Source organism: Solanum stenotomum, chromosome 3, assembly GCF_019186545.1.
Source record: "Solanum stenotomum isolate F172 chromosome 3, ASM1918654v1, whole genome shotgun sequence".
Taxonomy (NCBI): domain Eukaryota; kingdom Viridiplantae; phylum Streptophyta; class Magnoliopsida; order Solanales; family Solanaceae; genus Solanum; species Solanum stenotomum.
In genome coordinates this window covers 62,222,485-62,240,793 of record NC_064284.1, presented here as the reverse complement: position 1 = coordinate 62,240,793, position 18,309 = coordinate 62,222,485, and the positions used below count along the sequence as shown (strand labels likewise).

General features: G+C 32.5%; 2 protein-coding genes across 2 annotated transcripts; one reads left to right on the top strand and one right to left on the bottom strand.

Annotated features, from left to right (window-relative positions):
* The first annotated feature begins 6,036 nt into the window (after positions 1–6,036).
* Positions 6,037–6,780, top strand: LOC125859579 (auxin-responsive protein SAUR50-like). The gene has a single exon (XM_049539350.1). It carries the CDS (start codon positions 6,115–6,117, stop codon positions 6,415–6,417), a length of 303 nt encoding a protein of 100 aa, XP_049395307.1. The 5' UTR covers positions 6,037–6,114; the 3' UTR covers positions 6,418–6,780.
* Positions 6,781–13,847: 7,067 nt separating this feature from the next.
* On the bottom strand, positions 13,848–17,513 carry LOC125858957 (small nuclear ribonucleoprotein SmD3b-like). The gene is made up of 5 exons (XM_049538713.1): positions 17,254–17,513; positions 14,528–14,580; positions 14,389–14,455; positions 14,253–14,309; positions 13,848–14,156 (listed from the first exon to the last, which is right to left on the bottom strand). Exons 1-5 carry the CDS (start codon positions 17,410–17,412, stop codon positions 14,094–14,096), a joined length of 399 nt encoding a protein of 132 aa, XP_049394670.1. The 5' UTR covers positions 17,413–17,513; the 3' UTR covers positions 13,848–14,093.
* Between the last annotated feature and the right edge of the window lie 796 nt (positions 17,514–18,309).

The window sequence follows — 18,309 nt, the reverse complement described above, 5'->3', positions numbered from 1 at the left end:
ATGAAGAAAAACATAGCGGAGTTTGTAGCGAAGTGTCAAAATTGTCAACAAGTGAAGTACGAACATCAAAGGTCTGCATGTTGCTACAAAGAATGTCAATTTCGGAATGGAAGTGGGAAAGAATAGCAATGGATTTTGTGGTTGGTCTTCCCAAGACTTTGGGAAAGTTTGATTCTATTTGGGTAGTGATTGATAGATTGACCAAGTCAGCCCATTTTATCTGGTAATAATAGATTATAATGTTGAACAATTGGCTAAAGTTTATGTGAAAGAGATAGTGAGGTTGCATGGGGTGCCCCTCTCTATCATCTCAAACTGTGGTACCCAATTCAAATCCAAGTTTTGGAGGCAATTGCATGATGAATTGGGCACACGACTCACTTTTAGTACACCCTTCCATCCACAGATAGACAGACAGTCAGAGAGGACTATTCAAGTGTTAGAAGACATGTTGAGGGCATGGGTGCTTGATTTTGGAGGGCATTGTAATAAATTCATACATTTGTGTGAGCTCTCCTATAATAATAGTTATCACTCCAGCATTGATATGGTACCATTTGAGGCACTCTACGGGAGGGGATGTAGATCACCCATAGGATGGTTTGAGGCTGGAGATGTGAAATCTTTGGGGGTAGATTTAGTACTGAAGGATGCTCAAGATAAGGTGAAGAGTATTCAAGCTAAGCTTTTAGCAGCCCAGAGTAGACAGAAGAAGTATGCGGATCATAAGGTAAGAGACATGGCGTTTCAAACCGGTGAAAATGTTCTCCTTAAGGTATCACCCATGAAAGGGGTGATGAGATTTGGTAAGAAATAAAAGCTAAGTCCGCGATACATTGGTCCATTTGAGATTCTTAAATGTGTGGGATCGGTAGCGTATAGATTGGCTTTACCTCCTAATTTATCGAGAGTTCATTCGGTATTTCATGTGTCCATGTTGAAGAGATATCATGGTGACAGGGATTATATCATAAAGTGGGACTCAATTGGGTTAGACAAAGACCTCTAATATGAGGAGGAACCGATTGCAATTCTTGATCGTGATGTGCGTAAGTTGAGGACCAAGGAGATTAAGTCTGTGAAAGTTCAATGGAAGTATCGTCCAGTTGAGGAAGCTATTTGGGAAACCGAGAGGAACATGCGAAACAAGTATCCCCAATTGTTCGTCGATTCAGGTACTACTTCATTCCTTCCTTAGCCTATTTTTCTAAGTTTTGTCACTCGAGGACGAGTGATGGGTAAATTTTTATCTATTGTAACGACATATTCCCGTCGTTATAGAAATGCCAATGGGGGAAAATTTGGGGACGGAAAACTTTTTCGTAGTATTTGGATTTTCCCAACCTTGTCCAGATTTGGACGAAATCAGAGTCATCGAGGTGTAGGAATTCTGGTACCAATTGGGTGAATCATTTATGATTTTGATTACATGAGTGGTTAGATAACTCATTAAGGAATCTGTACAACTTTACGGAATTGAATTCGAGTGAGTAGAACTTCCGAAATTGATTTTAGCGTAAAGGGTATTTTTTGAGCTTCGTTGGTTAAAGGTGTGTTGTGAAATGGGGATTTTGGAATTCTCAAAATAGCTCTCTGTTTCGTTCCAGTCACTTTGGCGCTGAATTATGTCATTGTAACGGGGTGGTAACCGTTGTGGCGGGCCAAACGCAGCTTAAAGTTGTAAATAAACTTCTAAATGACCTTATTTGGCATTTTTTGATTTTTAGAGCTAAGGAACGAACCCCAGGCGACTCCTACTCATTTTTCACTATTCTTGAGGCTAAAGGTAAAGTTTTCACTCCCCAAATCCGTTTTTCGATTCGTAGAACGTAATAGAATGGGTGAATATTGATGGGGAGGATTTTGTTATAGATTCTATGGTGAGAACAACCCTAATTTGGGTAATTTGGATCATGGGTTTGATCTAGGGTTCATAGAATTGTTAGTAATTCGGGTAATTAGTGATTATTTATTGATTTCCGTATTATATTGATTGTTTGTAAATCAAGAACAAGCGGAACGAATCCGGAAAGGGAAGGATCAAGTTTCTTAGGTAGGTGATGGTTGTGATTCTATGATTGTGTGATGTATGTTTGTTGTTGCTTCATTATGATACTTGTATATGTATGAATGTTGTAATGTTGATCACACTTGTTGTAAATGAGATAGATGAATGATGATTGCCATGAAATCATGACTTAAATGTATGATCTTGATGATATAGTTGTGATTGTGATTGTGGTGTGTTGAATGGATCGGTTGCCACGTTTCGGCATAACTAACTTGGATCGGTTGCCACGTTCCGACATAACTATGGGATCGGTTGCCACGTTCCGGCATAATTATGGGATCGGATACCACGTTTCGGTATGCTAACTGTTTGGGTTTGGGTTCCATGAGAGGACCAATGATTTGATATAAAATGTGAAGTTGTTCGTAAATGTTGATAAAATTGTATATGCTGATATATATGCATGTGATTATAATGTTGTCTTGACTTGTTTATGTTGCACTTAGTGAGATAGCCGAATGATCCTACCAGTACGTTGTGGTTGTGTACTGATACTGCACTTTCTCTTATTTTTGTTGAGTACAGAGCATCTTCAAGCGGCTACTGACAGACCTCGCTTAGGAGATCAGTGATCGTTCGAATTCAAGGGTGAGCCAATTCTTCCAGGCTGCCATGGGTTCTCTTTCGTCTATGTCCACCATTTCCGAACTTAGACTATGTTCTAGTTAGTTGATTAGTTCATTAGTTGGGGGTTGCATCCCTTCTTGTTTAGACTTGGTTCATTGTTAGATGTTTTAGTACATTGACTTTCAGGTCCTAGGTTATTTCTTCTGCATTGTTTAGTTCTTGTTAGACTTTTGTTGGTGCTTATGGGAACTCCCTATTTATTTCATTAGTATTTAACTTGTTTTCGTAACTCAAATGCCTTAGTTTTGGTTTAGTTGCTTGGGTTTGGTTGTAGTAGTGGTTCTCCCACCGGATAATTAGTGTGGGTGTCAATCACAACGATCTGGATCATGACAGTAAAAAAACAAAAAATTGAAACAAAAATATATATTATATATCTATTGATTATTCTCAGTTTAAGCGATTGATTGGATGATTTTTTAGGTTAATTATTTTCTACTAGGGTAGTAGACATTTTTTACTTTTTTATGTTTTACTCCGTGATAATATTTATATTGATATTTAATTAAATTTGAATTTATTCCGAAGAGTTTCATAATAAGGATAATGTGATTCCTAACATAAGCGATTTTATATCCAAAAAAGATTAAATCCAATATTTTTAATCATAAAAAAAAAAAGTTTATAACTTCATTACGATCCTGATAGACTACCAGGAGGTACTTGGCGGTATGATAAAAAACAAAACTTGGAATTTAGTAAACTTAGAAGGTTCCATCTCAAAAGATAATCAACAATTCAACATCATGAAATCTGACAAACTTAAATCACCAAAAGTGATACTTTTTTAGTGGTTCTGTTCTTCATATTACTGGACCCACACCATGTTTCTTTTCAAAAGAAAATTGTCTCAATGTGGCCATTTAAAAAATACTTTTTCTGTTATATTTTTTTCAAATATTTTGGTTAGATTTTTTTTGTTCATCATTTTACATTTTCTCTTTTAACTTAAATATACTCCATCTATCATAATTTATGAGAATGTATTTGATTGAGCATAAAATTTATTAAGAGAAATAAGAAGATTGTTGAAATTTGTGGTCTAAAAAGATAAGACATATAAAATTTTGAGAAAATTACATAAATTAGATCCACAGGTAAATTATTTATCCAAATTGGATAACTTTTGCAAATAGCCACTAAAATAATTTTAATTACGTTCAATAGCTAGAGTTTGCTAATTACGATTTATAGCTACATGTTAGAGGGATGAGAGAGGCGAGCGAGATTGGGAGAAGGGGGAGAGAGGGAAGAGAGTGGAAAGAGGTGAATTGTATTTGTATATCCGTCATATAATTGTATATGTATGTGTATGATTTATATTTGTATATGTATAAGCGTGGAGAGAGGAACAGAGGACAGAGGCGCACGTAATTATAGCTAAATTTAAGTTGCGAGTGATAATTAATTCAAACTATAATTATGTTAGTTAATTTACTAGTATATACTTGCTTATCCGCGTAATTTCCCCATATATTTATCTTGATTGGACTCACAACCCAAACTATTTACCCGACTGCCCCCTTGTTCTATTCAAATATATATACTATGATGGTATCAAACAGTAATTGATCAGTATTTTCACTGAAACATTGTATGTTCCTCCTTGATGCCATCAGAGTATATATATACTCTAATGGTATGGAAGTGTAACTGAGTAGTATTTTCACTGAAGCACTACTTCTTCCTCTTTAATACCATTAGAATATATATATATATACTTTGATGGTATTAAGCAGTAAATGTGCATTAGTAGTTAAAAACATGGGATAATAAAAGTAAGGGGGTAACCACTTGTAAATAATTATCCTTTTTGGGGTACAAATATTTTTTCCCTAAAATTTTGTGATTATAAACCATTTCATTAAAACCTAAATAAAAGTTTTAAAATTAAACTATTACTAAATATGAAAAATATCATTTTTAAAATTGTCAAATAAATTGATAGAGAAGAAATAATTATTTATGCAGGTCAGAGATGGACTGTCTTGTCCCATATATATTTGCCTAGTTGCCTGTAAAATGCTTCTCCATACCTACATTCCTATCTATATTTTAAAAAATTATTAAAAAAAAGTTTTGGCGTAACATTTAAAGTTATCATAGTAAGATTTAGTGGTTTAAATTGCGAAAATAACTTTTTTTAAAATGCTAAGTAAAGAAATGTCTATAATAGATTTATTGTAATTGGCCCCTCTTATGTACCTCACGCATAACAAGAGAGGCACGAGAGCTAAAGTACACCGAGTTGTCTTTTTGCTAAAGATAAAAGAAACACCAGGGCTGCATTTTGGGTGTTAGCTAGGTGCTTGACTGGTGTTTTACTTTCTTCATATCCCCATTGCTATCTATGTTATGAATTATTTTACCAAATAAAGTCTTTGACGCAACGATAAAGTTTGCAATCTTGTTAAGGTCGTGAATTTATTACATCGTGGAAATAACAATCCTAAAAATGTTATGTAAAATTATGTACAGTAAACTTAATGTGTTTCGTTCTTTTTCTGGACCTCACACATAGCAAAGGAGCTTATGTACATTGAATTGTCTTTATTAAAGATAAAAAAAACCAACAAAGGTTTTGGGTGGAGTAGTAAGTCTTCAGTTATCCTTAATCAGAGGACTTAAGTTCAACCCTGTTGGGTATACAATTGTCTTTGTTAAAAAGCGTTTTTACCCCAAACCTGAACCTTTTGAGGCAAATCCACATTTAATACTGAACACAAGATGTGAAACCAAAAGAAGATGTGAAACCAAAAGAAGATATGATCGAGAGATTGCTTGGATGGTATAAAAGCACCCTCCACCTCTAATCATAATGTTATCAATTCGAGTAACCAAGGGAGAAAAAAGTTGGGAGGGGTAAAGAAAAAGTGAAAGCAAATTTAATCTATTGCCTCAATGCGGATTTCAAACACCATATATGAAATCAAATAAGATAAGAAGGGGTTTCTCATGTGGTAAGCATCATCCACCTCCAATCATTAGTCAGGAGTTCGAGTAACCAAGAGAGTAAAAAGATGGAAGCTCAAATAGGGGTAAACAAAAAACAAAAGTGAGAAAAAATCATGGCAACATATTTGGTTGCTAGCTAAGGAGGTGAGTGTGGTCCAAGTCTAGTGTTTTTAGGTGGGATGACATAAGTAGGGCATATTACCAATGGATGAAAGAACAAAAGAGACTCAAGCCCTTGCATACAAGACTAATCCCAAAAATCAACATTCAATACGTATTTATTTCTTCCCTTCTCACAACACACCATGTGCTATTGTTTTTTCCACTCTCCCCATAAATACTTTCCTTTCCCTAATTCCAATTCCACACAACTCAAAAAATTCAAATATTCAAACCACACCTCAAGTGACCATCCTTTCTAAAATCCCCAAATCTCCTCATATCAAAAAACCAAAAAAAAAATGGCCCTAAAGAAATCAAGCAAACACATAACTCAAAGTGTAGCCCTCAAACAAATCTTGAAAAGGTGTTCAAGTTTTGGAAAAAATGAGAATGGACTTCCTCATGATGTACCAAAAGGCCACTTTGTAGTATATGTTGGTGAAAATAGAAGTAGACACATAATTCCAATTTCTTGGTTGACACATCCTGAATTTCAAAGTTTGCTTCAAAGGGCTGAAGAAGAATTTGGATTCAACCATGATATGGGACTTACTATCCCTTGTGATGAAGAAGATTTTTGTTCTCTAATGTCAATGTTCTAATAAGAGGTAAAACTGCGTACAAAAGATCTAAATGTGGTTCGACCCATTCTTTGGAATAATCTTACGCACTACTAGAGCTTCCTGCATCAGACTGCCCTTTGAATCAGCGAGATACTATTGGAGATTACTATGGAGCAGCTAGATTAGGCCATTAAGTGAATATAGTTGAATTTATTTTTTATTAGCTTATCATAAAGAAATCCCTGCTAATTAACTTTTGTGGGATTGTATTTAATTTGTACAATCTCATGTGTTACTAAATATTTTGACAAGTGGTGTTATATTTGCACCCATTTTTAAATCTTGATGTTACTATTCATGAGAAAAAAAAGAGAATATCCACAACATTTTTCAAATTAATATAATTGAGTTGAAGTAAAATTAATATGGATCGTCAATATAAATAATTTTTCCACTATCAAAATGCTAGCGACGTAAAAATAGTGTGAAACTTTAAATTGAGTTGAAGACATAAATTTCAATGTAGACGTATACTTAATGACTTCACTTGAATTTAATATTTTCAATATGAAAAAGATACATATGCATGACTTTTTTAAGAAAAAGGTACTCAAATTTCAGCAAATCAAATTTTGAGTCGATAAATTTAAGAGTACAATATATTAAATAGCAATAACATTGAAGATTGAATTTAACAAACTTAAATTCTAAAATTGTCTTTGATATCAACTACTTTTATTTATCAAAGGTAGATACTAACTATTTAAGTATCTTGGTGAGCACTCAAGGTGTTTAATTATAGGTCAAGTAAATAGTCATAAACACTTTTAGTTTGATAGTTTTTTTTTACTATTTTATTCTTTCATATATATATATATATATTCCAATACAAAATCTCTAATTTCCACTCCATTCATATTCATTGTCCTGTCTCTTTTTTTTTTAAAACAAATCTTTATATATGAAATATTAGGGCATTTAGTCATTTATCAAAAGAACAACTTATCTTTTTTTTTACCAAATACTTAAGGTTCTTATTATTAGTTTTGATATTTTTATCAAACACGTAATATAATTACTTATTTATAAAATTAATTTCCTATTGTTGGAAATAAAATCATCTAATTATTTTTAAAAGGGAGAAATGAAAAAATAATAATAAAAATTTTGCATAAGCATCAATTGTGAAATAGTTTAGGAGTAACATCTCCGAATGTGTCCTATAATGCGCGATACAAATTTAATTGAAACTTTAATGCAGATGCAAACTTCTGACACCGAGTGAAAAAAAAATGTATTGTTTATATCTTAGCTTTGATTGACAAGTTAATGCCATTGAATGTGGAGAGTTTTTCCTTAAATTTTGGTTACAAATACGCCCTTATTGCCTTGCACCCACTGCCAAGCTTAGCCCTTTGCTTAATTGACGGGCAAACAACTTATTTTGAAAAATGTTTTTTTTTATCGGAAGTGCTTTTTGAAAAAGTATTTTTCAAGAGTAGTTATTTGTATTTAACTAATTATTTTGAAAAATATTTTTGTCAATAGTAGAATAGAAATATGTGTTTTGACCAAAATTCCAAACATTCTTTAGAAAAATGTTAGTATTTTTTTAAACTTTTACTAGGCTCAAAATCACTTTTTTTTTAAAAAAAAAAAAAGCTTTAGCAAACACTCTAGTTCTCTAAATAAACACTTAAAAGAAAAAAAATATTTTTTACTTTTTAGAAAATTTGTCAAATCGGTTATTAAATCTATAATATTTTCAAGCCCGAATTATTTGAACAACTAAGAAAGAGATAAAATCACATCTCGATCAAATGTCAATTCACCCGTTTGAAAGAGAAAAAGAGCGGAGATGTGCTGAAAAAATTACTCTTGTTATTTTAATTTGATTGTCTTGTTTTCACTTGGCGCGTAGTTTAGGAACGTTTTTTTTTTTTTGACCCTTGTCATCTTAAATTAAAGACATGTAGACTGAATCAAAATGTCTTTTAATCTTGTAATTTTAAACTTGTCATATAAAAAGTAATGATTAAAAGAATTGCCAAAAAAGAAAAGAGATATTATTTTTCAAAAGGACAAAAAAAGAAAAATAGTACAAACAAAATGAAACAAACGGAGGAATTATTATTATTATTATTATTATTATTATTATTATTATTATTATTAATTGATTAATCAAGTAATAATAGTGTCAATGATATAATCAAGTACTAATTGTTTTGATTGGATTAACTGATAATTTGACCATATGTTATACACACATTATTTTGAGCACATGCTAGTAGGACCCTTATGACCATAGCCTTAATTACCTCCTAATCAATTCTTATTCAATGATATAGATTTTGAAACAAAATAGTTAAACATTGACATTTTCTATTCTCTCGTTGTTTGATTTGACACAATATTTTTTAAAAAAAGTTAAAAATTTATGATCTAAAACAATTCTTAATTATTTATCCTTTGTATATGTAAATAGTTAGTATTTGAATATAAATTTGTATATTTTGTTCACAAGCTCAATCAACATATTTCATTATAACATAGTGAATAATTTGCCTTTTTTTTTCAAGTATTAAATTTCATTTTTTTTCGTTACTTTTCAAGGATTAAATTGATACCTAATTACCTATCAATCAGATCTATAACCGTTACCAATGTAGAGAATTTTATTATGTACTATTTGTGCAATAGATAATTCGAAGAAAATCACTATAGTGGTATCAATTTGTACTCTTAGATCGAAATCAAGAAATAGACTAACAAAAATTCGTACTAAGAGAGTAGTAGAATGAGATTGATAAAAATATTGTTCTCAATGATCGAACCAATTCAGACGACTAACCGAAGACCTACAAGTCAGCCTTGAACCCCAAACATTAATTCAAACAACTTTATGTAGAAGACGAATAACAAGCTTTAAGGCAATCAATTTGAAACCTTCAGATATGTTATTGTTTGATTGGTAGGATTAGGATATCAATCTCGAAATAAAATGCGATAAATAAATATTAAATAATTTTAAAATTATTATATTTCATCATTTTTATGTAAAATTAGGAAGATATTGTAAACATATGAATATAACATGGGACAAGATTCAGTACTAACGTACAATAAATAGTAGTAATGGGGACAAGACAACAATGTTGCATTTACCAACCATTGAGTATCACTAGCATGCACTAGCAACCTCATATATTTTAGATTTTTAAAGACAATAATGGACCCTTTTAAAGATTATTTTCTTTGGCTCTTGTTCGATGCTCGGTATTCGATATGTTTCACTAAATTTAGATTCATGCTAGGAAGTCACACGTTAGGGAGTAAATTCTTAGGGTTTTGTTCTGATTTTTATTCTTTTTTTGGAAGGAAAGTTAAAATATTTCCATAAATGTTTTAACTTTTGCCGAAAGAAAAGTATAATTTTTTTCTATATTTGGGTTATTGCTTTGTCGGAAAAAGGTTTGGAACTGTATAAACTGAAGACTCTTCTTCTTATACCACAATACAATAGTATCCACAATGACATTTAAGAGTTTAGTTTATGGAAAGATTATTCTCCCAATAAAGTTTATGTTTTTTTATATTAGTTTTCAATATGTAGATTGCTTGAACAAATCCTATTAATAATATGTTTTTATTTGTTATCTGATTTATCACCGTCTTGATTTGCAATGGTAAGTTTTTACATGACGCCCTGATTCATTTTGAACTCAAAATATACTACTCTCTAACAAAAGCGATTTCGTATTCAGTAGGGTTCGAACTCAAAATTTTTGATAAAAAATAAATGAGTATTTACCGCTCTATCAAAACCCTCATCGGTGACCCTTCTTTTTCAAGATTTAAGATGGAGAGAAACAACATACTTCAAAAACATATGTGAAAATTAATTAATTATTGGACAAAAGGAACTGGTCCACACAATTATGTATGGATGAAACTGTTCAAAATTGTTATTAGTCTTTTTCATTTAGGTTTAATGTTAAGTTGATTTAGGATTAGAGAAAAGACAAAATGAGGATTATAATCACTAGTTTTAAGCCCTTGTCTTGTTGTCTAATGCATCTATATTTCTTTTTGTGTACCTCATTGGTAGCCTCAATATTTGTCCCCTCTAGTTTTCCTACCACACAATATATCCAACTCGCCAAATTTAATGAGGGAAAAGAGTCAAATTTGGCCATGTATGTACCATCATAAATTTGAGTAAATTTATTTTTTTATGAATGTTTTTCAATTTTTGATTAGTCAAAAAAAAAATAATTGGAAAGTATTTTTTCTAAAAGGAAGATAACTCCTTTAAGAATAAGGAAAATGACTTTCTCAGTAAAAGTAAGAAAAACAAATTTCATAAGTGACGTTCCAAATTGATATTATCCTCATCATCCTAGTACACGCCTCATTTGTACTCTCACTGTCGTAGCCTCCGTCCTAGGGGTGTGCACTATTCGGATTAAACCGAATAACCAAACCAAATCAAATTGATTTTTTATTTGGACTGATTTTTTGGTTTTGAATTAATAAATTAGTACTTTGTTTGGTTTTTTGGTTTGGCCTTGTCTTTCATGATGATCACGTTTATATTTTATGTTTGAACATCTATAATAGGTATACTTATAAGTATTGTGTTTTAAGTTTTACTTATGATTTATATTAGAAAGTATATTTAAGAGACTCAATACTATTACTTTGGTTATGTTATTAATTATTGACATAACTGAAAACCGAAAAAAGCCTAACCGAATAGAGAAAAATCAAACCAAACCAAATTTATTTTGGATCGAATTGGGTTACACATTTACAAAACCAAAAAATCCAAACCGAAAAACCGAATGCACACCCCTACTCCGTCCCCACCTCCTACAATATATAATGTGTATGGTGTGAGGGAAATGTTTTTCCATAGAAATTGTTTTCTTGAAAATGTTCTCAAAGAAAATTAAGTGTGTTTCTTGCTTATTTTCTTGTGTTTGGTATAAAGTATTATTCTAAACATATTGTATATAATCTAGTCAAATACTGTGAGAGGTGATAGTAGGAGTTAGGAGTGATGGGGATAGGGGATTTGATGGTTGGGGTGAAGATGAAGTGTGTTGGAGGGTGACAAGGACACAATCAATGTGAAATGTCACTTGTGGAACTCGTTCCCCTACTTATATTAAGGAAGACATTTTCCTCATTTTTAAAGAGCTTGTTTTTTAAAATAAATTGTTTTCCAAATTTTTGACCAAATAAACATGAGAATTGGAATAGAAAATGTTTCTTTCCATACTAAACACACCTTATATATAAAAAGATTTACTTACGTATGAAACACAAAAATAAGTAAGACTCACTTATTTTTTCATAAAACATATTTTCCTCCGTACCGAACACGTTTTTATAACCAGATGGAGCTTCAATTAATTTTAAATTATAATCAAAAGTTGAGGAATACATTATATATACATATAATAAATGGGATTTCTAACTTCAAAACTTTGAACTCTCGAGGTTCTCAAATTTCGAATTTCTTTTTATAATTAATTGCTTCCCCATCATTTTTATTTGTCATATTACATTTTTCGAAAGTTAATTTGACTAATTTTCAAAGTTAAATTAGATTACATTAATTCGATATTTTAAACAAAGAATTTAGATATTCAAAAACTATACGAAAAGTACTGTAAATTACAATTTTTGACATATCAATATTATGAAAAATACATCGTAAAATATTAGTCAAGATTTTTTATAATTTTACTCTAAAAAGAGAAACTATGACAATTAAAAGTGAACAGAGGTAGTAAGTTATTATTTTATTGTACTTCGAGTCCTCAAACTAGTTTACTAGAAATGTTTGACCTCAATTAAATTGTATGATTTGGTTCGAAACATTGATTTAACTAAGTGATGTATATTTGACATCGATTAAATCAAATAAATATTGCATATGATAGGGGAGAAAAGTATATTATTCAAACATGGGGGAAGTTCAATTATTAATATTGTGTCTACCATTGAATTATACACAACTTATTTATTTTTATCTTTTACTATTTGTCATTTTTGTCTGCAAGCTAAACTTTATTGTTAGCTCTTAAAAAATAATTCTCCAGAGTAATGATACCAAAAATAATTTTTTTTTAAAAAAGAGAAATATTTGAAACACTCTTAATTTGGCACAAATTATTACTGTTATCTCCGAATTATTGACAACCTTAAATACACTCCTCATACCTCTGTCTGTCAGACACATGTCATAGCAAGTGGTCTCAAACTCTCGTACAAGCATGAAACTCTTAATAACAAAAATGAGAAAAGTGTTAAAAGCACCCCTAAACTTGACGAGAATTCGAGAGTGTATTTAAGTTTAGTTAGTCAAGTAAATGGGTCTTTTTGAGGCTGTCAATTATTTAGAGATGAAACTAATAATTCACACCGAATTTAGGAATGTTTTCAATACTTCTCTTAAAAAAAAAATAATAGAAAAGCTAAATATGATCTTCCTTCTGCATGTTGATTGATTATGAGAAAAAATGCATCAATCATGTTATTGATAATACATAAACATGCCTTTTAACTTAAGCTTAATTAGCTGACATTTATATCCTCCAACTTATAATGTGTACAAGTAAACTTGAAAAGTCCCACATTAAAGGTAAAATGCTCCCTAACAAAGACAACTCCTCACCAGGAGACTCAAAACCCAAAACCTCTAATTAAGGATGAAGAAACACTTACCACTCCACTACAACCCTAGGTGGTGTACTTCAAGAATCTATTAGTGGTTACTTGGTGTTGTTGGGTCTTCTCTTCTATAACATGGAACTTTCAAAAAGTAAGAATACATGTCCAAAAAAAAATAAAAATCAACTCAAAAATTACCGTCATCAAGAAGGCCACATTTTCTAAATATTGAAAATCAACACCGAATATTTGCTTCCCTATAAGTTTTTTTAATCATTGAGAAATCCTAAGGGCCAACTGTCACGGTTTTAAACTTGATGGATACTCTACTTAAATACCAAGCATTTGTTCTTGATAGGGTTTGACCTCGTCATGTACGCCTAACTCACACCTCATGCATTGTACTCTTACTATTGAACCAAAGCCATGGTGTTAGTCCTAACAAAAGGAATACTATAACATTCTAGTGAAATTCATCGAAAGCCCTTGGATACCAACAACATGGAATAAAAAACACCCAGCAAAGATTTAATGGAAAGATGTAAAACCAAGCCATTAATTGCAATACGAACTAACCACAAGAAGATGCCTTCCCTAAACCGGGCTAGATGATTTCTTCCCATCTGTTCTAGCCTTGGTGAAAGTTACCTAGTACCACCTGTTGCTAGTAGAGGTGACAGATATCCTGTGAAATTAGTCGAGGTGCGCATAAGTGGGCCTCAACACTACAGTTATCAAAAATAAAAACATATCTAAGCTACACATAGTCCCAATGAAATACTGAGCCATAATGAGAAACTTGTCCCGATCCACATTGCAAGAAAGACTGGTAAACATCCTTGTATGTTGTATTCTGAAAATCACATACTTATATCTAGTCATATCTGGAATAAAGAGTCAACATCCTACATTGAGCGTTTCTCAGATTGCACATTTCTCAATTATAAGAACAAGATCAGCGATACAAAGCCTCTCATGCACTATTACAATGAATTTACGAACTCAAAAACCAGATACCAACCAATGCGGGGAGATTATCTTCTTACAGGAGGCACAACACCTCGACCAGGTGCTGCTCCACGACCTGCAGCCTGAGCCTGCAAACAAGTTCATAATCAGGCATGTCTTTTTGCTAGAAAAAAGCAAAACTGTTGGCAAGTGAAAATACACGTAAAATTAGAAGCGGCACTGACTTTAGCTCGCATGGCCATTGCACGTCCCCGTCCAACACCGAGTGATGTACCTTTTCCCTTTAATAAATAAAATCAAACATAGGTCAAAGCACTTCATTAAAACAGATAAATGAACATAGATGCAACTAAAGTGTACCTTGATTCTGGATTCTAGCCGCTTGAACATGGGAGCATTCTTAAGCATATCGGGAATTATCATGAACCTGGCAGAAACTAAATTTCAGCTACAATCTTACCAGAAGCAGCACATAATTATGGAAAGGAGGACCACATACCTGACTTTGCTGCCTCGAATAAAAACGTGTTCCAGTTGTGACACCCTTCCATCCTGCATTAACCCACTATAGCAATTAGTGTCACCAATATTGAAAATAAAAAGCAAGAATTCGCGATACATTTCCTTTTCCATGAGTAACAAAACAGGAACCAAATATTGTAGCTATGAAGGTGCACGATTCGTTGAACACCAAGCACCCAGCAGCAAGCCAGGCATCATCATTAATGTGCCTAGCAGAGTGGGGCTACATATTCCCAAAAACTGCACACTGGGGCAAAAGATCAGAGAGATTTGTGTGGTTTGTTCATTTGAACACAATAATTTCTATGTTGATGCAGTTTCCATTCACAAAATGACAAATTATCAAGGACATGCATTGTAGTGCAGGACAAACTTGGTTTAGTAGTATCTTCATTCTTGTATATCTCCTAATATATTAGGCAAATAGGGTTTCTTGTACTTCGATTATCGCACTATTTTGTTGTAGTTATTGTTCCTTTTTCAAAATGCTTTGTCATGCTCTCTATATACTTTTGCCATGAATTCTTCACTTCCATAATTTTTTTCAATATATTTTATATGATTTACCTTGAGCCGATGGTCTTTGGAAATAGAATCTCTACAAGGTTTGCGTACACTCTACCCTCCCAGACCCCACTTGTAGCATTACACTAGGCATGTTGTTGTTGTAAATAAGGTAAATAGAATCCCATTAAAACAGAAATGGAGAATCAAATAAGGGAAACTAGAGAAAACACACAAAAAAAGAGACACAAAACCAACAGAAAAACAAAAAAGAGACACAAAACCAAATAAACTACAAACACTACCCTTCGGGGTGGCCCAGTGGTTTGGGCTTGGGACTTCCATGTTGGAGGTCTCAAGTTTGAAAAAAAGAGACACAAAACCAAAGAAACTACAAACACTACCCTTCGGGGTGGCCCAGTGGTTTGGACTTGGGACTTCCATGTTGGAGGTCTCAAGTTTGAAACCCGTTGCCAACAAAAGCAAGGGATTTGCCTTCTGGGTCGAGCTCGTCGCACCGGGCTTGCCTAATGCAGGTTACCTCTCTTATGTGGTTTGCGAGTTATTGCATAGGAGCAGGGATTTTACTTTGTGCGCACCCAAAGGATAACGGCTGCGGGTTTCCCTTGTCATAAAAAAAAAAAAACTACAAACACTAAATATCCTCCTCTTTGCAATTCTACCACCAGCACTAGACACCTGTTCTGGTATTTTATATCATAAAGCCCAATATTTTATATTTTATATCCTGCCAAACAAACACTACTAAAGTTTTCTCTATCGTTTGCGTACACATGGATGAGCAAGCTTCAATTTAAATCATGTAAAAGTAAGTGACCACACCACACACATGCATTCTCTGTATATGAGATCATACTAATGTTTGACATATTACATGATCATTGTTTGATATTGATAGGGATACTACTTTCAGATTTTGCAGCCCCACAAAAATTAATATTTTAAAATTAACAGTGATTGTTTTGAAAAGTGAAAGGGGACAAAAAAGGGGACAGTTCACACTCCACTGGGTTGAATGATGCACACTTCTTTAAAGTAAAGCGCACGATTACAGAAATTTAAAAAGTACCAATCTTATAAATTTTTAGTGGTGTAATAACCAGATTTGCAATTAAAACAATTAGTTCACCATCTAATAGAAAGTCATGTCAATATTTGTCAAACTCCTCGAAGGTGAGATTCAACCGTTTTCTCAGGATCAGTTTGTGCATCATTGTTGACCATTTTCCATTAATCACCTTGTGTGACATAATCTCTCATCAATTCCCTTTATAATATTGCCAACTCTTATTCAATTAGGCAAGCAGTCTACCAGGAATGTGTCAATACTCAAATCAGTAGGTTAAATCCAGAGAAAGTTACACCTTTCTTGAGACAGATATTTTAGATCTCCACCTATAAGTCCTTTTCTTTTCAGCTTATAAATCTAGGATGACAATGTGGCACAAAAGCAAGCTTGGATAATGAACGCGATAGATATATTCCACTTTAAAAATTTAGCCAACAGTTGGCTGCATTACATCATTACATATGAACTTCCACACCAAAAATTCTTGAAACTCACTCAACCATTGAAGAGTTGAAGTTGGAGCACCATAACAATTTAAAGGACCGAACATTAACTTCTTCAAGGACAAGAAGCACACAAAGATGGACCCAAAGGTATCTAATAGTCAATGAAGTGGGAAGAGAACCATGAAGATTCTGGTTCCAGTGCAAACGAAATCAAAAAACACTAGGTAATTCATTCTCATCTTCCTAAGCCTTAGTAGACAAAGTTATTTGGTACCTAGTTGGTTGGAGGTAGCAGGTACCTGCTTGAATAGTCGAGGTGCCCCTAAATTGACTCGGAAACCATTGTCACCAAAAATAAGCAATTAACCTACTTAGAAGACTGTCCAGAACTTCATATTTCATGGTGCAATATTTTTTGTATCTCCCTTCCATTCCTTCTAACATGGAAATTTCAAATCATAAGCAGAGCAAAAGATCCTAGTGCTCAATTTTTCAGGCGATTAGCCATAAGAGATTACAAATAAGCAAAAAGTAATACAATTTTACATTTGTTTCTAGATTGTTTTTGTATAATTTGATACGAAAACTTAGGGTTTAGGATTTAGGGTTTTAAGGAATACGGCGCAAACCAAATCAATGAACTAAAAAGTAGAAAAAACTTACTTTGGCAGTGTAAGTGATGCTTTCGAGCTGACAATTCCAGTTATCTTCGCACTCCACCATACTTCCTCTGTAAAGCTCACCGCTCTTCATTTCCACGGTTACTATGTGCCCTGTTGCTTCGTGTAGAAGCTTCACCGGAATCCCCAAGCTACGACTCATCGTTATTGTCCTTCTAGAACCTTCTCTTCTTCTCTGCTAAACCTAATGGTTGTTTTCCGGTGAGTTGCTCGTCGGAACTCGTAACGCAAAATATCGGGAAATGGAAATGAAGTACTTATAAAAGGTGATATATGACTTTTGGTCCCCAAGTTGTAAACATTTAACAAGCGCAGTCAAATTTAAGTAAATGACCAAAATGATCTTTCATGTATGAATAATATTTTATTTTGATGTTTAATGTATTTCATTTGATTGAATACTTATTTTGGTTCTTAACATATTTCACTTGTCAAAATATAAGTTAAAAAAATATTTGCAAGATTTGGCATATTACTTGTACAAACAAACTTAAGATATTTTTATTTGATATTTGCTTTGATGGCTGAAGACATATCTGATGTTTGGTTTGACAGTCTCAATGCTTAGATATTTTATTTGAATTTTGACTTGACATTCTAAAGCGTCATACTCTTATTTAAACTTCGATAAATTCTTTCATCTCATTTCACTCATGGTAATTCATCTATTTCGTAATTCAAGATTTATTTATTTATCTATACCTCAATCAAATTTGTTTTTGTTTTTTCTTAAAGTCTTTTTGGTTTGTTAAAATTAATATTCAGTTAAATACTATCACATAAGTTTTTTTGAGAATTCAAAATAAGATCACGACGAGACGAGATTTTATCATTACGATAGGTGTCTAGGGACAACTCTTGCTTATAAAAATTAAGGCATATGCAAATTATGGGCCTCAAATTTTTATCAAGAACAAATTATGTGAATTTTTTTATTAAAGAAATTAATTATTGTAATAAAAAGTACGGAATCAAGAAAAAGTTATTTTCTTGTCTTACATTTTCTTTGTTAACACTCATATCATTTATCTTTTTTTAT